Source organism: Falco biarmicus, chromosome 2 (assembly GCF_023638135.1).
Source record: "Falco biarmicus isolate bFalBia1 chromosome 2, bFalBia1.pri, whole genome shotgun sequence".
NCBI lineage: Eukaryota > Metazoa > Chordata > Aves > Falconiformes > Falconidae > Falco > Falco biarmicus.
Genome location: NC_079289.1, coordinates 77,889,924 through 77,910,977, shown reverse-complemented (window position 1 = coordinate 77,910,977; position 21,054 = coordinate 77,889,924). Strand labels below are relative to the sequence as shown.

The window sequence follows — 21,054 nt, the reverse complement described above, 5'->3', positions numbered from 1 at the left end:
AACTTACTGACTGATGTTGCCAGACTGCTCCAGAAACAACATTAATATGGATGAGAAAAAAAGATTAACATGTAAATGAGTAATGAAGAGTATTTCCTAGAAATAGAACTGGCATCCATGTGTAAAAAAACCTTGCCAAATATTGTCAGAATTAATAGTTTTGTCTACATTTATATGTGGCCTGACCATGAGGCTATTCTTCCTCACAGTGAATGCTGACAATTTTTATGTTACATTTGGTCCACGAGCTTGCATTTAGAATTATAGCAGAAAGTACATTTTTAAGTCCCTGAGTTTAAGAAACATCCATACTGTGTACTGTCAACTGTTCAGTATAGTAGTTCACTGGTAGAACTGCCTTTTCACAGCTTATGTAGGGTTAAGGTTTGAAGGCTTTAATTAGTAAAGAGAAATCGGGGAAAGTCAAGATGAAATGATGCGTGCAAGGAGCAGCTGAAGGACATTTTCTATCTGGTTTTGGGGATGCCAAATTATGCCAGTTATCAGACATTCCTGCATAGCTGAGAAATGCTTCATATTTCTTGATGCTATTTCTGTGCTTTTGCACAGTATGAGTTTCACATGAGGTTATATCAGGTTGTATGAGCTCTGATTGTTCAGCATCACTGTGTCTTGCAAGGTCAATGGACCTTTTCCAGCCTGGGCTGGAAATCCTCAACTTCAAAGATTACTGAGAGGAAGAAAGGCAGCCATTGCCAACCCTGGACACACAGCTCCCACCTGTGTGTTACAGAAAACTTTTCCCTGTGCATCAGGATATGCAAGGACCATACAGGTATATCACCTGTAGCAGTCGCTGGTAAATTGACATCGATGATCCTGGCTGCATTTGAATGAGAGGACAGTCAGTATGACTGCCTGAGTCCTGGCTGACAGGAGTAGCAGAACAGATGCTAAACATAGTTTCTATGTTTCCCACGCTGAAGCCTCAATCTCACTTATGTGTGAGAAGAGAGAAAAGATGATTAAAGAGGAAGTAAGGCTACTTCTAGTTTAGACCATGCTCCTTAGTTATGCTGACTCCTCAAAATTATGCAAAAGATTAGATGGCCAGTTCAGCTTTTGTAATGTGCTCAAGGGAGCGGTGATACATGTCCTACTGTCCTTCAAGGCAGGCCAGCACAAAGATCAGTGAGAACTCAGAGGAAAATATCAGAGATATGCACTGTCATAGGGTACACATTAATAAACCTTCCACATAAGGACCAACCCAAGAGCATGTAAAGTTGGCAGAAACTCAGTTATTCCTGCAGAGCCTTTACAGACCTGTCAGCATGCAATAGCTGATAACTAGCGGGATGGAGTACAGATGAGTGTTTGCTGTTAAACCAGAACAAAAGGCTAGCTAGCAAATTGAGCTTTCTTTGTTGGTGAATAACTCGGCATTTTTTCCTGCAATGTGAAGTCTGAGTCTGTCTCTTGGGTTCATTTATGTTTGTCTTGGTTTTGCCATAGTCTTTTCGATATTCACACAACCCCTATTAATTTGGCTCATATTTCCAGCATTTGCTGTACTCCTCAGGAAGTTAAAATGCGTTTAATTTCCCTCTTTGTGCAGCATAATTTCCTTCTTTATGCATCCATAGCACAAGCAATATTTACTCTCATTAGTAACGCAAATAAATAGAAAACCCATATTTGTTTTTGTTTTCATTTATACTTACACTAAGTATTCATGTATTAACTTACATTAGGTGGAGTCAAGCTTAATAGGAATTAGAACAGATTTGCTTTGTTTCACTTGTGTGGTGGAGGATGTGAAATATAGCCATTATAATAATGTTTGATGCCTGTTTTGAAAAGGTCTATTTGTAAATGTTTTAGAGAGTAAACCAATATTCTGCCTATTGTATTTGCAGTTTCACATCTGCTTTCTCCTGTATAATTAACACTTTCATGTATTTACTGGAGCTAGCTCATCCAAAATTAACACTTCATTACATGTTTTTGTGGCTCATGTATTAGCTCTACAGTGGGGCAGAAAAGAGGGAACTGTGGTAAATAGTCTCAAGCATGGGATGCATTGTGATCACCTGGCCATGCCGTGTGTCTGTGTGTGTATATATACATATATATGTATATTTAAAAGGAAAACTCTCATGGACTGCTGAGAAAGAACTTTTTATTTTCCTTCCGGTGTAACATTTTCTTTCTTCTTGTGATATGATCCCTGCTACTTTACTATCCAAGCACATCAAGTCTCCCTGCTGTCTCTCAGCTCAGTGTAGCCAGGGAGCAGTCTTTGGGGAACAAGGGACCAGCAGCCATCTCCCCCCGCCCCTCCTTGAAAAGCAAGAGCTGCTTGCAGGCTTTCCCAGAAATAGCTCATTGGAAAAGCTTCAGACCACCAACAGCAGCAGTTTTTAGCAGGCCAGAGACCCACAGGAGTCTGAGAGGCATGGCAAAAGGAGGGGTGTTATTCTGGCATCCCTTTTGTCTCATGGAAGTGTGTGAGAGCACACCCCCAGAGAGCCAAGAGGCAGCAGTTCCATAACTGGGTGCAGGCTGGTGGAAGAGTGTGCAAAGCAGGGGTGCTGACTGGGAAGTTAATATTAATGGTGGTAGCCTGGTGGTGACCTTTGCATTCAAATGGTATCTAAAAATCAGTAATGAAATGGTGCAGATCACTGTCTGAATTTTGCATCCTGGCCTGTGGTGGGAAGAGTTACTGTTTGTGATTCAGTCATGAGTCTTGTGGCATTTGGAGGGCTGCTTGAGATCCCATTCCCTAAGTCCAGAGATTAAAGGGTGATCTCAATTTTCATGAGAAGTAATAAGAAGAAAATTATGTTCCTGCCCTTGCGGTTGCAAAAGAAACCTATGAATATTAACAGAGTGCACCCTGAGGGTTTACAAACCAGGCAAATAAAAAGAATGATAAATATATGCCCCCTTAAAACGAACAAATACAACCGCTGATTTTTAGGGCAGCGTGTGACTGCTGGAGCTTGTGCAAAGCTGTCTTCCAGCAGCTGGGGAAGGCAGGAGCCTGCAGGCAGCCACCGGCTTCCCAGCATCGGAGGACTTCCACCGCTCTGCCTCTTTTCTCTCTCCCCTCTCCATCGCGTCCTCCCCTACTGACAGGGCCACGTGTTTTTATTGTCCCCCATCGGCCGGCCGTCAGCGGCAGGGCTGGCAGCAGCGGGCCCACCCACGCTGCCGGGGTGCGGTCACACGCGGAGCACCCTGCCCCGACCTCGCTGGGGCTCCCCTCCGGCCTGGGCTCCCCTCCGGCCTGGGCTCCCCTCCGGCCTGGGCTCCCCTCCCGCCTGGGCTCCCCTCCGGCCTGGGCTCCCCTCCGGCCTGGGCTCCCCTCCCGCCCCGCCCCCGGCCCCGCGCCTGCAGCCGCCGCCGGCAGGCCGCCCCCGCGCTGCTGCACGGCCGGCCTGCTCCGCGGCCGGGGGCTGGGTGCTGGGGGCTGGGGCTGGGTGCTGGGTGCTGGGTGCTGGGGCTTGCTCCCCAGCCGCCGGCAGGGGCCACATGGGGGAAAGGGAGGTGCCGGCCTGCACCCCTGCGCCGCTTTGCCTCGGGGCAGAGCCGTAGCGCCAGGGCGGGAGGAGAGAGTCGCGCTTTGGGTTACTGTCCGTTTACACCCTTATGCCCCACATTCCCCCTAAGTAGCCCCTGGAGAGTGGGGCTCTCCTTGGAAAGCTGCTTTTGGACGGGTAGCCCCTGAGCCTGTGCAGTGCTGGGGGCCAGCGGGAGGGTGGGAGCCCAGACCAGTTCCCATGGCCGAGGACCCTTGGCTCAGGCAGGATGGGTCCCTCCAGCAGCATCAGCCCCTCCTGCAGCTTCCTGATGGGCCTGGTGGGCACGCTGCCTTCCCGAGCCAGGCCAGTGCATTTCCCTGCTTCCACGGCTCGGCTCCAGATAATGTGGGGAAGGAATTGGTGCCAAAGTGAATGCATGGCCATGGAGAGAAAGGGTGGCCTTTGCTCCCTCTGGCACCTGTCCAGTCTCCAGCCAGCCACAATGGCATCCACCCCGCCACTGTAGGGCCTCGTGATCCCTGCCACCCTCAAGGGCCATAACCACAGTGCTGCCACGGTGTGGGACGGTGGCCAGGGAAGCCCTTCCTGCAGCCAGAGTGGGATGCCCAGCCAGGCAGCCTGCCAGGAAGGGTTGCCATGAGAGACAGGGAGGCAGCTAGTGGGCATGGTGTCCTCTCAGGGCTGGTGTCAGGCACCTTTGCTGGAGCTGGCAGCAGATGCTGGCAGAAAGAGCAGCGTCCCTGGATTGGAGGTTGAGCCCAGCTGTCTCAGCTCCCTGTCCAGAAGGGACTTGGCCTGTGTCCCAGAGGAAGGAAGAGGAGCTCCCAGTGAGTCAGCAAGGCCTGGCTTTCAGTCGCTCTTTGCAGGGGCAGTTAAAACAGCGATGGCAGCTTGCTTACGCCCCCAGCAGATCTAGCGCTCTGCATCCCTACCTGGAATGCCGGAGGCCCAAGCTTTGCTGCCTGTCCTGTTCCCTCCTTCCTCCCAGCTCCTGGCCTCTGTTCCTAGTGTTTGGTAACGTGTTTGTGCATCTTCTCAGCCACTGGTGGGAGTGAGTCCTCAGTTCCACCGACAGCAGTGGTGTGCCTAAAAAGTAATAAAAAAGTAATAATTTAAAATAAAAAGTAATCATTTAAGCAAGTGACTAGCTTCTTGTGAGATGGACAAGCCCTTTTTATCTTGGGGGACATTGTAATATCTTCTCTGAAACATGGTCACGCTGACTCCTCTTCTCTGGTTTGCAGGAAGCGTTATCAGTGGTGAGTGAAGACCAGTCCTTGTTCGAGTGTGCCTACGGATCACCCCACCTTGCGAAGACAGAGATGACGGCCTCCTCTTCCAGTGAATATGGGCAGACATCAAAGATGAGTCCGCGTGTTCCCCAGCAAGACTGGTTATCACAGCCCCCAGCCAGAGTCACCATCAAGATGGAGTGTAACCCAAACCAGGTTAATGGGTCAAGGTAATAAGGCCAGTGTTGTGGCTCAAGTACGTTTTTTCTTGTGATGGGTATAGCTCAGTTGTCTAAATCTGTGAATCTAACACCATTTTAGATGCCCCAAGATATCCCACCTGGCCACCAGCTCCCGTCCCAGAAGCCTACAGATCTCCGGTACATTGTGGGTCATGCCTACCAGCCCTTTTCCTGTAACCAGGCGTTACAGAGGGCCTTAGATGGTGCTACAGGCACACTCTTCTCATGAGCTTGCGCAATACCTTTCTGTGTTTCCTTGACTGTGGAATTTTGGATGTGAACTTGCATTGCACATTGGGTGAAAGAGCATTTATTAAAGGTAGCAAAACATGAGTTTGCTGTAGTTTGGGGCAGCACCATTGATTCATTTAAGGGTGTGGTGTATGTGATCTAACACTTGATGGCAGTTGTCAAAATACAGTGATTTGGCATTTAGAGCGTTTGCTTTAAATACAACCAGAGAAGCATAGGAAGTCAATCCTTCTAATGGCAGAGGGAGTGAACTATTGATGTTTACTTTTATATTTATTGTAAACATAGTGCCAAAAAGCATAACGATGGACTTGGATTTAAGAAGAGCTCACAGTGAAGAAACAGCATATATATGGAGACAAGCAGGAGAGTAGAAAGGAACAGGAAAAGAAATTACTGAGCTCAGTGGGCAGTAGCCACAGCATGTCAGGGCATTAAATGTTTTCTTGAGACTTTTTTTATGAATGTTGCTATGAAGGAGAATGTTTGATATCTGAAAGAGTAATGCAGTGAATTCATGGATATTGACTTGTAGCTCTCCCAAGCATAGGAGCACTCTATCAGATTTCTTCCATCTGAAAAAGCACAGTGGAGATACTTTTGTTTTCAAGGAAACTATCCAAACAAGTGCTTTCCTGTTTAAAACGTCTGACTGTCAAAACAGTTTTCCTTTGGTGTTGTTGAAGGGCAGAGGTCCAGAGAGTTGGTTGCTCACAGTTGTTGGTGATGTACCAGTGAAGACTGTGCTTCACATCTCACTGTCATAAACACCTGCCTACTAATCTCATACCCCAGGATCAGTTGTTTAGAAAAACCTCAGCCATAGACGCTGTCGTTAGTGTTCACACTTGCTGTGCTAATGTGATGAGCATCACAAGGAGAGCAAAGTGGCTTGACAGCTTACCACACCTACACTTTTCACTGGTAGGGATGGAAATTGTGCTGAAGTCAAATCAGAATTCCCAGTGAATAGTCAAAGATTTGAGATACATAGAAATAATTGGTGAACTGAAGTTACAAAGAATTAGGGAAAGTCTTCTCATAAACACACTTATTCAGAACTTATTTCACAATCAGTTTCAGTGAGGGTCTTTTTCTTTTTCTTTTTTTTTTTTTTGTGTGCTAAGCAAATGCACAGATATAATCACAATTGGAATATTGATACAAAACCAGTTTCACCTGCTTCCTAAAATTACCTGTAAGTATTTGTGCTGGTGTTTCTGTAAGAGAACCAATCACAGTTTTTCTCAGTGTAAATTCCATAAAGTGCATTAGAGTAGATAATTAGTGTTAATTGTTACAGAGATTAATGGTAATAATTTGTACTGTTACACGCAACTAAAGTCAGTCATAAACAGACTACTACTTTGACATACACGCATATCTTAAGGAATGAATCTAGATGATACAGATCCATTTGAAATTGTTGGTCAATAACATTTTTTAAAATAATCAAGCCAGAATCCTGAATTTTCTGACTTGGATTCCTGAAATATGTAACTAGCCTGAATATTAGAGCTCGGTTTGTGAATTACAAGTATTTGGCTGTCACTGTGATGGTTTAAGGAACAAGCTATAGGCAGTAATACTGTCTTTTATTAGCTGAAACCTTGTCCTCTCTAATCCTTGTTAGCAACCCTGTTAAGGATTATCCTCTGATGTAGGAGGTCAGTACCCTTACAAAGACCAAAATGTGCGCCCATAGTCTGATCAGCTAAATTGGGTCTCCAAGCAAACCTGTATAGCCTGGGGGTGAGAGCACAGTGTAGAAAATGTGCTGTCACACCCCAGCATGCCCCAAGCCAGCAGAGATGGGTAGGAGCCGTGGGGAACACAGACATCTCCAGGCACTAAAGCACCTGGCTCCTGCAGGGGCTGCCTTGGTCCAGAGAGGGCCAGGCATCCTGAGGCACCCCTGCTACCGCAGGGTGCCTGGGCAGGCAGGCAAGCCCTGCCTTGCTATCCAGAGGGTCCCAAAAGTGTCGTTGTGGATGGATGTGTGTTTGGGGTGCGCAGCTGGGAGATGCCCTGTGCTCAGTGCATTTGCTTCTCTCCCAGGGTCTGTGCCATCATTGGATAAAAACAGAAGTGACCCAGAGAGCAGGGAACCACAGTGCACCAGAACAGTGTCCCAGCTGCAGGGTTGGAGTTAGGCTCCCCATCTCTTTACTGAACCTGTAGTTCATGTGTTGCTGCCTGCCTGGACTTCAGCAGGCAGGACAGGGCAGACTCGTGTCCAGCATATTTTACAGCCTGGTGGCTGGGGGCATGCACTCAGGTTGGGGGGAGGGCGGGCTTGCCACCCATACCTCCCCCAATCTAAGGTACCTTCACCGTGTATGTGTGAACTCAAAATAGTTTCCAGGCACAGATAAGCATTCAGAAGCCCTGAATTAAACAGGCTATTTGGAAATATCTTTATAATGCCTATCATTTCCCCTTCCTTTATGTTATTTTCAATTAGTGTGTGCATGCATTGAATCACTTAGGGTGATATTCTGGCTACCTGAGGTAAAGGAACAGGAACTGGCAGGTGTTTTAGGCTGCCTGAGTTGCCCTTTGTGGAGAGATTTATATGCCTTTCTTTCAGAGGCATCCTGGTCTCCACACTACCTGCATAAAATGGTTGGGTATATTGTCTGTACTGTTACTAGCAGAGCAGGCATCTACTTTTGCAAGGCTGTATAATCTGAGAATCGTGGAATTTTCCTTGAATCAGTCTTTTTTGATTAGTCATGAGGCATAATTTTGATTCATACTTTTCCAGCAGAACTGTTAATTGTGACATGACACAAGGCATCTGGAACACCAGTGACACACTTTTGCACCATCTTGACCACCTTTGCCACTGTTACAGAAGTAAGGGGCTGAAAAGAAGTATTTTTGTATGCCTCTTCTCTAAAAAAATGGCATTAGGTCTACCTACGCTATCATTTAGACTTGGAGTTTAGTGAAAATCAGCTGAGCAGCAGATGAAAACCAAGTTCTTCGTTTTTCTCTGGACAGCATCACTCAGAGGTCCTTAATGTGGCCATCATTAGAAAATTAACAGCTCAGCAATGGCCATTCTTTCCCAATATGAACCAGCATGTGAGCTGGCACACAAGCTACACTCCTAGAAAAGGCTGTACAAGTTACTGCTCTGAACTGCAAAATGTTTTTTATCAGAACACTGGTTTTCTAAAGGGCATATTCTGGCTGAAAATATAATGGGAAGGAATTTAATTCTTTCTGTATTGAATTAAAAATAACCTGCAGCATTGGAAGCAGGGTTTCGTTTATTAATCTTGGATTTGACAACCTCCCCTATTGACAGAGCAATACAGAGCTGCTAACTGGAGAAAACAAGGAAAATTCATACTTCACTACAATTCCTAAGACATGACATGATAAAAAATAAAATAAAATAAAATTTAAAAATCACTCACAGACTACCAAAAAAATAGATTAACAGAACAAAAAAGAAAATCATGCACATATTGCATGTTTATACTTAACACAAAAATTAAAAAAAAAAAAAAGTTATTAAAATACACTGTTTATTTCATCAGAGAACCATTATTTTGTAAGGCCTAACACATGCCTGAAAAAGTAGATCTTAATGTTACACTTTTAATGGAGAACATTGCCAAGTAACGAATATAAATATGTTGTGGCGTTTCTAGAACTCACATACATGTGTGTTATTGGACTTTGGGAATTAGAATACTTCCTAGTATGAGATGTTCCTGCCAGCTGTAGAAAAAAATGTGTATCACTCAAGCCTTGCATACAAAAAAATTACTTATCAATATTAAATTATTCCTAAATAACCATACTAAATATTCTGATGTGGTACTGATAAGTACTGTCAATATGGAAGTCACTACAAGTAAGTGCAATATATGCATCTCCTACAAATCTGAAAACGGATTTTTCCTTCCTCAAGTCCTCCCTTTGCCATTTGTATATTGGTGTTTCCTGACAGACTATCTGCTGTTCATCACATGCATAATATCAGCCACACTTTACACACTCAGATTAGCAGTACCCTGCCATTCTGTAGCTTACTTGGCATTTTCTTTTCTGCAGAAGCCTTCCCCACCCTGCTCATTTGCAGTCCATAAATTTATTTCCTTAAATGAAATGATCAGTTCTTAAAAATGCTTCATGTGTTAAAAATTAACACATGCAGTAACTAGAGAGCTTAGAGATGCTTTTCCTTCTTAGTAAAACCGTACCTGCTCTGTTTACACCCATTTAAAATCTGGGTTGTCCCAAAGGAGTCTAAAATACCACAGCCACATGGCAGAACTGCAGAAGTACTACCCCTAGGATCTCCAAAATATCCTCTGCAATCTTTTTCCTATGTGGGAGCCTGGGTCTGAATAATATGGTGTAAAGAAGAGGATGCAAAACAGGGTGCCAAATCTCACAAAGTGGTAACCAGAGAATAGTTAGCATCACAATTTTTTTTGCTGTCCAACTCTTCTTTCTCACTGTGTTAGGCTGCTTCCTGGCCATATATTCTGTCATCTGGAAGGGGGTATAAAATTTCAGGAGCGTACTGAACCCCTTACACATCAACGATTAAGTACCCACTCAAAGCAGAAATGTACTCACTCTGCTAAGACTTTCCCCAGATATACTTTGGCTGTAATTGCCCTACGTTAAATCTCAAAGCGTAACAGTTTCAGAACTGGCATTCCTGAAGAAATAACATTAGAATGAAATTAAAGGGTTATTTTCAGTGTGCTGCAGAGGGATTAGCTGCACAGTTTTCTTTAACAATAACAGTATTTTTAAAGCTAAACCCAACTGCACAGCACCAGAAAATATAGCCTCAGGGCCTAACTTAAATTAAATAAAGCAAGAAAAGTTTAAATTAAATCTGTCATTTACCTTGCTGTTGTTGTATATATAATGCAGATTGTCACAGGTGGTATCAAATTGAGTTTCTTAAATCCATTATGTTAGTACAGCCATTATATTTCTTCCAGGTACATAAATCTAATCAGACCTTTTGTGCCACCATATAGTCAGACAATTCACCTGTTTCCGGCTATATATTGCTTTTGAGTCAGACCAAAAGATTCACCCTGTTATAGTAAAGCACTATGATATAAATCCGGAGATTGCATATGTCACACTGTTACTTACTTTCTGTTTATCGTACTTTATATATTTTATCAAATTAAGTATGAGCAATTCTATTACAATGAATGAATGCAATTCATGTTATGCATTTAGGGTGAAATTCATTCCTGTGAAAATGCTCTCATGAGGCCCCAGGTACTGCTTAAACAACATTTAAATCCATGGATTGCTCAGTGTTCTCTGAATACACTCACCCATGGGACTCCACAGTGCCCATGGGTGGGACTATACAAAGTTAGCTTGGAAGAGCTACATTTACTGGTAGGAAATCAATCTTTTTAAGGGAGGCTGAAGTGGAACACAGAGTCTTATTCAGGCCACAAATAAATTTCACTTGCCGTGAACAGTGTGATGATTTCATTTGAGGAAGCATTTTGAAAATTAGCTACAGTGAAAGCACAGCAGAAGGTTTCCGACATCAGCTTGGCTGATACAGAAATTTTAAAGAAATGCCAGAAATAATTAGTTATCATTAAGATTTAATCATGTGCAAAATGTTGATTTAAGTGCTACCAATTGTTGCTTGAAGAACATTTGAGAATGAAATTATAACTTAATGCATCCTTTGTGCTGGCTCTTTTGGGAAACACCGCTTTTCTTTGCATGTTACTGTTCTAAATTTTCATCAAAGAGCCTCTGTACTAGCTGGGTTGAGTGCATCTGACACACATAAAGACTTTCCAGAGTCCAGAGTGACCTTAAGTTTTGGTTTTTTTTCTTTTCCCCTTGATGTGAAGTCTATTAAATGGTAGCTATCTTGTGCTATACAAACGAGCAAATTTGAATGGGTAGTACCATTAAGGTACCTTGTGCAATCTAACTATGTGCCAGCTGATGTGCCCAGCCACTAAAGAGGGTGCTTTCATCCATATGGAGCTCTTATTGACACCATGACAGAACCATCCTGCTCCCAGGATCCAGGCTTATGTGCTTTAAGCTAGATCAGGCACCTCTGCATTGTGCTTCAGTCTCTGGCATGATACTGGTGGATCTAGTTAGAGCATTTGCACCCCTTGTGTGTGTGTGATGTGGAGAAACAGGATTGATCTGACATCATTTGTTTTTCAAGGGCATGGCTTTTTCCATCCCTGGAGCACAACTCCATGGCTGAGGCTCAGTGCCATCCCTCCACATCTGGTGGTGTACCACCAGCATGCAGCCTTGGTATTCTTGGTAAGCCTCAGCTCAGACTAAACAACAAGCGTGGTCCAAAACCCACTGCAGTCAATGGGCTCTCCTCTGTCTCCAAAGGGCTTGAGTCAGCCACTATGTCAGTCCACAGCAAAGCTGGGAGCTCTCTCTTAAGAGGATGACTTTCCTAACGCACTCATTGGAGCTGCCTATATAAAGTAACATTAATCTTGTGTAAAAAGACGTGGTGTTAGTTATTTCAGACTGATAATCTTTTTTCCCACTGACTGGGTGGTTGGTGGAGTGACTGCCTACCAAACTGAAAAAAACGCAGATTCAGGATCTTCTCCATGTAGGGCTTTATGTGTCACTACTTCAAGAAGTTCCTCTTTGAGCTGAAAATCTACCAGCTTAATATTTGTGTGTGTGTATGTCTCTGTGCGCGCACACACATGGTTTGGTTCTCTTCTTGAGGCAAACGTTGCCAAGGAGAAAAACAAACTCGGCTCACCACCACTACAGCTACTTTATTGCAGCTTTTCAGGGGGTGCTGGCCTGGCAGGTGCTGGTTAAGAAGCTTTCCAGTCTGGGTTGATCAGTTCATTCATAATTGGCATGGTTACATTTTGGATCGACCACTGATGTTTAAATTGTGTGCTTAGCTTCAGGAGTTTAAGAAGGAGATGAGGATAGTCAAAATTTCCAAAGTGCTAAGCAACCAACATCTCTCATCTGGGTAGTGAAATAGAAAATTAGTCTTCAAATAATGACATAGGACCTCACAAGAGTTATGATCACTGTCATTATTTATGACTATTGCTATCATTACTGCTTTATTTCCAGTGCAGTAATTACTGTGTCTAGAGCGCTTAGAGCTGGTGGTTGTTCCCCCAGTCTTGCATGGCACAGGCACTGTGACTAGGCAGGTTTTCTGTGACCCAGTGTGTCTGGAGATGAGTGTTCTCCTCTTGCCCTTCATTAGTAGGTGTTTTATTTTGATCAGGGTAGTATCAGTATGGGTATTCGGTATTTAAAGTTTGAGAATAGCATTTTAAGACGAAGCAAGAGGTAAGTAAGAAAAAGAAAAGTGGCTAATCATTGGCTTTGCCATTTCGCACCCCTCAGCCTCACAGCCCGATAATGCTAATCGTGAAAATCAGCAGACATTCCACAGACATGGGGGATTATGGTTTCCATACAAGATGTCACTTCTGTTTATGCCTGGCATGCTCTACTTTGCTAACTTTCAGTATGATCCCTGCCCACAAAAGAAGGCATATGTGGTTTGGGAAGGGCCCTGTCTCCCAGTATTTCATATTTTATGAAACCACAAATACAACAGTCTTACAAGCTCTTGAAATGAAATACAATTTGAGAAATGTAATCCATTACCATTATAATAGAATTTCTATAAAAATAATAAAAGAAAAACAAGAGAAAATAGGTCCTGAAAGTTATAGGCCAACTGGGAAGTCATTGTGGCTTTGGCCCAGCTATCACCATGTCAGACTTCAGCCTTCTCCCAGGCAGCAATCTAATTGTAAATTATGTATATACAGAACATCATTTCTTAGCTTTGGCTTTTAGTGACCCCCTTCCCTTCTTTCCCTTTCTTCACTCCAACCTGACACATAAGAAATATTGAAGTGTTTGCACTAATGGAGAAATGACAACGTGCAGTCAAACTTAAACCAGCTGTTTCCCCACACTGTGAACACAAAGAGCCAGGCTGGTAATATTTATAGCTTGACTGGCCTCTAGTGAGCCAGACGCTGACTGCCTTAATTTGCCATGATGGCCTTAAGGCTTGAAGCAGCTGTGGACTACAAGATAGATGGGGAAAGTTAAGCAAAAGAAAAAAAAATTAAAAAAAATATTGTTTCAATTAGCAAAAGTTATTGTTTGATTGAAAATGAACGGCTGCTGTGTATACAACTCAATAAACAGCATCTTTTGTTTTGCTTACAGAAAGCCAACAATGTTGCCTGTGTTGGCATGTGGTGTTTGCTTTCTCCTTTCGCTAGAGGAAGGAACAGGAGGCACCTCTACATGCCACACTGTGATATCCCTGAGTGACCCCAGCACCAGCCCCGTGCAACCTGGAGCACCTACCAAGCCTGGGGCACCCCACACAGTGATGTCTGCGACTGGTTTGGATGCTGCAGGGGTGTGTTAGCATGGGGCTGCCCCAGTCCCAGTCCCTCTGCAGCCCTGGTCTGTTGGGGCTGCTGAAGACCAGGTTTTTTGCCCATGTGTAGCCCTGCATGGAACTGTGCACTTCCATGACTGTGTGGCCCAGTGAGGGCTTTAGTGTTCCTTTTTTTTTTTTTTTTTTCCTCTTTTGTCTTCTTGGGACTGCTTTTGACACTTACCTTCTAGCAAAGATAAACAGGCTGTCACTGTAGCTTCAGCATCAGCTCAAGCCAGCTTTAGTGCAGGTCCTGAGGGGCTTCCCTTCCTTCCACAGAACTCGGCAGCTGGCTCCCACCCTGGTCATCCCCTTACCTGTGGGCAAGCATTTCCTTCACACAGCCACCCCACGTGGGTGGGGAAGTGATTCAGGTTATAGCTAAGCACTGAGTTACTTACACATCCACCCATTTACTTACTTTTTTGCATACTTGCTGGGGAAGCGGCTCCCCAGCCCAGTTTGCTAAGCAGTTGCACAAGTGCCTGTGTGAGCACCCCAGGGACATTCTGACCTATGTGCATTTTTTGGCATTTTAATGCCTCTGCTATACTAGAGTCGTCTGCAGGGAATTTTATGCTGCATTCACAAGAAGCCTTAGAAGGAGAAAAAAACCCCTCTGTTTTCCTTGCAGCATGTTAAGTGTAGTGGTGGTCATGCAGTAGATTTAAGGGAAGGTGCCTGTGCAGGAGCAGAGGGCTTGGTGTCCTTCCAGGCTTAGCCTGGTATATGTGCGGAAGCTGGGCAGCAGCACCCAGCTGCAGTGCTGAGCAATGAGTGTGCATGGTGGAAGCTGAGCTCTGTCAAAGAAAGTGTTGGGGCCTCCGATACCGTCACTGAAAGTGCTTTTCAGAGTCCCACTGAGCACCCATGGGGATCACCACTGTGCCAGGGAAGCAGCCCCTGGGGCCCTGCAAAGCTGCTGATGCAGCCACAGTCCAGTGGCTGGGGAGCATGGGCTCCTCACCGGGGAGGGTCAGGCTGTTCCCAGTGATTGCTGCCAGAGGGGAACCCAAAGGGGGATCCGCAAGGCCCATCTTTGTGTGTCATTGCTGTAGCAGGTCTCAGCAGATGTGATTCCCATTGATTCATGAAGAGCAAGAGGGTGTAGAGAGGGGCAGGAAAAAGAGTTTAGGGCTGTAGTCTAAAAGTAAGTCAGGTGTGCTTTAAGAAACAGCAGTGTACCTCAAAGTAAGAAATCTAAAAGTTGTTTTGTTTTTCTCTTAATGGGCCACTTTTTCAGTGACAAACCATTTTGAAGGGGGAAGCGCTGACGAAATTCACTACAACTTGAATAGTTGCAGTGAATGAAAACGAGCCTGAGCATGCTTTGCAATGTACTAGGTATGAGCTGACCTTTACATGATGTTATTTTGATTAAATATAAATTTATATATATTGGCCCAAATTAACTGAGGGAGCTGGCTTTGTGGAGCTCTCCCTCTTGTACACAAGACAGGGTGGGAACATTGCAGCCCTGCTGGGGCTGTTTTCTTCTTTCTTAGATCAGTGGTGTTACAAACTGGGAGAGGAATCTGTATCCTATAGGGCAGTGTTATGGTTTGTTCACTACAATGTCACAGAAAAAAGTTCAGTGTGTCCTCTGACTGGACCAGCCATGGGCTGGGTGGGGACCACGCATATAAAATTCTCCAAAGATGTCCTTCCACCACTGTACACTCCTGAGACCCCTTTTCTATAAGTAGCCACTGTAAGGAAGTTACCCAAGCTGTGGTTATTAAATAAACTTATAAAGATACATAGTGATTTGGAGAATAATTTTTTCTCATTTATTTACCTCTGAAATTCAGAAACATTTGAGGGCTTTATATGATGGGAATGCCACAGAGATCATGTAAAATTTTGCTGATTCCTGATCGGTGTTTCTCTGACACCTTGCATTTTAACACAACACAGGTGTTTTATGTCACATGGAGAAAATAGTAGCATAGTAAAGAGGAAAAAATGTGTTTCATACACTTATTTATGAACTTACATCTGCTTTCATCACAGTCAATGTTTGGCAAGACTCCAATCAGCTTCAGTAGGAGTGGGTGCTAAATTTAACTGTCAAATCAGCTTGATTCTAAATAGCCCTGAATAAAAGCAAGGCTTCCAGGTCCAAGACCCATGGAGGAATATTTTCTTCGACAGACATTTATCAGCAATCAGAGCTGAATCAGCTCAGGAATGGACAAAGTGCTCTTGGGTAGCATGACTGTAGTTTTTCCACATTTTTTTTTTTTTTTTTGTAAATTCCAGGTGTAACACAGTATATTTACAAAGGGTAAAAATAACATGCAGCTGTGAAGAAAAATATCTCTGGTTTCATTTCAGACCTGGAGCTGAGGATGAATCACTGCAAAGCTGCACCCTTTGCATTGGGCACACTTTTCTGAAAGCTGCTTTTCCACTGCCCCTGTTCCCCTGGTGGTTCAGAAATAAAGCAGACTCACAGAAAGTCCTAAAAAAAGCCTTTGCAGACAATCACTCTCTTGTTTTTCTGGGCACTAAAAATACCCTTTTCTAGTGTCTGCTTGCATTTTCAGTTTTGCTTTCTATACTGTAGAAGTCCGTTCCAGCCATTTGAATTAAGCCTTGGTTCAGTGGTATGCATAAGCACATGCTCAGTTTGAAGTACCTGAGTAGTCTGTTAACTCCCATGGAGCTGCTTAAATGCTTGAAGTTAAGCATGGTCTTTTAGAAGATTTGCTGAACTGGTGATTTTCTTGTCCACCCAGTAAACTAATGGGACAAAACCCTTGACCATCTGCTTCTGCATTTTAATGAAAAGTTATGACTTATTTATGATCTTCTTCCCCACCCCCGTCTGTTTGTATTCAGATCAGAAAACCAGCTCAGAAGCCCTGTCAGGTTGCCAAAAGCTGTGTGCTACTGCTGGATCTCTCACATCATTTACTGTTCAGTGTTTACAAGAGTGTTTTTAATGCACAATTGCCCATAGAAGTGGTGTAGGCTAATACTGATATGATATTTCATGTCAGCAGCAAGACTTTGATGTGCATATATCCTAAGTTCCTTTTCACAGAAAAACAAAACAAAGTAACTGTGCCACTTAAGCCAAAGGATGCTGCTAGCTTTCTGTTACCCAAAGACATCCCTAAAAAGTCAGTGAATGCACCAAATGGTTCTTCCTTTTGCCTTTGTAACATAGCTGACCTTGGGAATCAGGGTGGGCATCTGCACAGGTATAAAGGCAGGAGTTGGGGGATGTTTCCAAATATACATGATTTAGTATGCAGGCTCACTTGTGCATATATGCCATTTGTATTTGTTAAAGGTAAACAGAAAAAGCCAACATTTTAGTCACAAGCAATCATTACCAAAGCTCTTTTTCAACTTGTTTACGTCTGAAAGGAAATGTTACTTTGTTTTACTGTTTAGACAGAAATAAGCTGCATCCCAGAATTATATTCAGAGATATGTAGTGGGATAGAAAAGTTAAACTGGAGAGAATAATGCCCAGGTACTCTGGTTCTGAGAGGAAAGGCTAAATTCACCACCACTCAATGACAGGCAAGACCATGTGCTGACTGTATCTTCCCTTGTGGTTATTTTTCAGTCCTGTGGATGACAAAGCAGTTGTAAGACCTTTACATAAGGCAGATTTCATATGTAATATGTTATGCAGCACCCAGAATATCTTATACCTGAAAAAGGTATGTGAAGCCAACATTTCCCAGACAGCATTCAAGGCCATGTTCCTTCTCCTAAAGAAGATGACAGTACCCATTGAATGGTTTCTGTGACACATCTTATTTTTAAACTGAAAGCCATCGACAGTTATTTTTTTAAAAAATGTATACATTAACACAACATAGTAAAATTAGCAGTAACATGGCACAGAAAAAAATGGATATACATAAAATGTACTTTCAGTATTTAAGATGCATACTAATTCTTTTCAGCTTTGCAAGTATTAGTTATTTTTTGAAACAGATGTGAGAATTTTAATGGCATTACTTCCTGACCTATGGCAGTGCTGAGCAGTCAACTCAGCCAAGTCACTTGGGCACTAGATAAAATATCTGCCACATCCTTTTGACTTATGTTGAGCAGACAGTCCAAACTGTATATTATTTTTCCTCTCCTGTCCTCAAACAATAGCAAAACTCCTCTGGGAAGGAACCTGTATTTTGACCACTGGTGGGCTTACAGTGACATTACTGCCCAACGCTTGCAGCAAGAGCTGGGATTTCTAAGCTGGGGAGAGCAAGAGGCTCTGGGTAAAACACATTTTGTGGGGCAGGGGACAGATCCTGAAACATGCTTCCAGAGTCTGGGTCTTGGAGGGTCTCTTGGTTCTTTAGTCTACAAAGTAGTTGGTTTGCAAGAAACCAAAATGGAACATTGCAACTTGACTTGCTGCCTGTTCAGTAAGACCATAGTACAGTTTCAGGAGTTAAATGGCAGGACTAAAAGAAAGCTTGTTAGTAATGTAGTATCACTAAAGAAACCAAAACCCAGCTAACACCCTCCTTCCCTTGCCAAACAGCCCCTTTACATTTAAAGGTATTCCCCGTGGCTCTGTGCTTTGTTTTGATTTTTGTAACAATTATTCTCTCTCTGATGAAACACGTTGTAGACATTAAATTAAGGGACAAATATGTCTGTGTCTGCCAGAAAGAAAACTGTGATGCAATTAAAATGCCATTAGGGAACCCCCTGTGGGATGTTAAACCTAAAGACTCTATTCAGAAAGCAAAGCCAAAATTAAAGAGGTGTCTGGTTGCAGATCCTCTGCAGATTTCCATTTCTTGACTACAGTTCCATGGAGACTGTGTTAGTCAGGAGCTGAAAGGTTTTTCCAGTCATGCGTGTGGTATTTTGAATCATGGCTTTGGCAAATGTTCCTTTTCTGTAAGCCATACATAGAAGTGTGTCTACATTGCAAGTTATAAAGTGCAACAGAGCGTGGCCCAGATGAAACAGTGACAGCAGTGGAGATGGGAAGCTGTCCAAGGCTTGGACAGCTTGTCCAGGATTGTCCAGGATGAGGCTTGTCCAAGGCTTGGACAATGGCAACTAAAAGTAGTTCTCCCTCAGAAGAATTGTGTTAATTGCATCTCTGTGTTTGCTGAGTTGTCTGTGAGATGTTTGGAGAGAGAAGTGCAGCTACTTGCAGCCATCAGGCTCAACAAGCCCATGAACAAGCCCTCCATTCTAGCCCAGTCTCTGGAAATAAATTGTTAGTGTTTATATGTTTGGAGACATATAGAAGCCTGATCCTTTGAAAATAAAAATACATCTATAGTCCATCGAGGCTGGTCATTTTTCCTGAGGCAACTGAATGAATCAACAGAGTCATTGGGTGGTAGGTTCTGAGTTTTCCAATGACAGCCCAGTGCTGGTGCTCAAGTTTCCTTTTTTCCGTTTCATTCAGCATGATTCTTTGCTGAGGATATTAGTAGGGGCTGGAATAATAATAGAAACACACCTCTGTTCTCTGTCTAGGAATTCTCCTGATGACTGCAGCGTGGCAAAAGGAGGGAAAATGGTTAGCAGCTCAGACAATGTTGGGATGAACTATGGAAACTACATGGAAGAGAAGCATGTTCCACCCCCAAATATGACTACCAATGAACGAAGAGTCATTGTGCCAGCAGGTTAGACTCTTTACACAAAAATTTCAAGGAAAAAAAATGCATTTCCCCTAAGTCTACTAACATTATTTAAGAAGATTTGGAGAAAAATGGCAATGTGATACAGATGATCAGGAAGAAAAGAACAGTAATTTCCCAGGGTTATTGAGAAAATGAGCTGAGAAATATCATAGTGAAGCCACCTCCTCAACCTGTTCTTCCTATTTCAGCAGCAGAATTGGCTGATTACAGGCACTCAGATCTTATCTGACTTTTCTAGCTCCTGTTGTAGTATTTCATCCTAAAGTGAACAAAATGAAGAGCCACTTCCATTTCCTAACACCATGGACTAGCTGGGTGCAGAGCATGTGGGAAAGAGAAAAGATCACTGTATCACATCATATCCCTTCAAATATCAAGTGCAGCCTGGCCCTCAGCATGCTAAAAACACTATAGCTTCTGTGAAATCAGTGCATGAAAAGCATTTATCTAGGTTATCCCCTGGGTTTGGGTGGTGTGAAACTTTTTAATAAGTAAATTAACAACTCCACTGCAACATAAGAGCACAATTGAGAAATTCTTGGTTAGATTTGTCAAGCTTGGTTGTGGGATTCAGCAGTTAATTGAACAAGAAGGCGTTCACTCCTGTGTGTCTTGTCCTTCAAACAAACCTGGACCATTTGTTGCCTCAGTTTGCAAAATAATTGGCATGCCTATTTCTGAAGTCAAAGCGTTAGACCATTATGACATATGTGGCTGTTCATAAACTACTGAATATACACAGCCTGGACACAACACCTGAAACCTGCAAACAGAAGAAGAAGTTTTGCTGCTAGTTCCTCTCAAAGAGATGTGCCTATTTGACATATTCCTTCTACTGCTATGTTGCTTAATATTCTTACAGTTTTTCAGTTGCTAAGATATGCAAGAGTACTAACTGTGGCCAATTTTGCAAGCTGTGATTATTTCAGTTATTTGTCAAGATATGTGTGGACAAATACGTTGCAGTATCCTCTGCAATGGTATTGACAGTTCTATTCTGAGGAGGATGAAGTGTTTCTGATTAAGTGTCCTGCCAACTAGAAGCTGACCACACTAAAATTCATGACATTTGAATGTTCTTCTGAAACATTTGTCTTCTTAGTGTTTGGCACTGGCACATTTTTTAGCTCAGCAAGTTCTTTTTTTTCAGTGTATCAGATCACTTTTTCCTCAATGTATTCCTGGAGGTGTGTTTTGAGGTGGATTTGAGTGACATTCAAGGAACGTGATGGTCACAGTCACAGCCTTGCTATTTTGAGGTCCCTAGAAGAAAGGTATGGGTAAAAATCAGTTGGTTTTGTTTGACTGCGACATAGGCAGTGTGCAGCTCATGTGGCAATGTTTAAGAATTAAAAAAGCACAAAATTTACAGTTCCAACTATGGTAACTTTCTAGTTATCATAAATAAGAAGCATTTAAAAATTATAGACGTAATCAAAATGTTTTAGTAAACTTCCTGGTGTTTGGTTGTTTACTTCAAACCAAACTGAATATAGTTGGAATTCTCTTCTGTAGGTGTGGGCAATCTCATTCAGACCCTAGGTGTACCACAAGACTTGAATCCCTCTAGTTTGCTACATATTTGATACCACATGGAGGGGTTCTTTTGTGGGTTTTGGTGCACTTCAGAGAACAGAAAAGCCCTCTGAATCTCCAGAATATTAAATATTCTGACTTGCAAGGGCTTAAAATGCCAAGAGAAGCATCAGAAAGGGG

General features: G+C 43.2%; 1 protein-coding gene across 6 annotated transcripts in view; it reads left to right on the top strand.

The window, feature by feature from the left end:
• The window catches only part of ERG (ETS transcription factor ERG), a 109,920-nt gene that overhangs the window by 71,109 nt on the left and 17,757 nt on the right, over positions 1–21,054 (top strand). For all 6 annotated transcript variants that reach the window (XM_056328802.1, XM_056328800.1, XM_056328804.1 and 3 more), the window contains exons 2-3: positions 4,757–4,974; positions 19,169–19,320. In XM_056328802.1, coding sequence (XP_056184777.1) covers positions 4,757–4,974; positions 19,169–19,320 — 370 coding nt within the window. The remainder of the gene's footprint in view (positions 1–4,756; positions 4,975–19,168; positions 19,321–21,054) is intronic.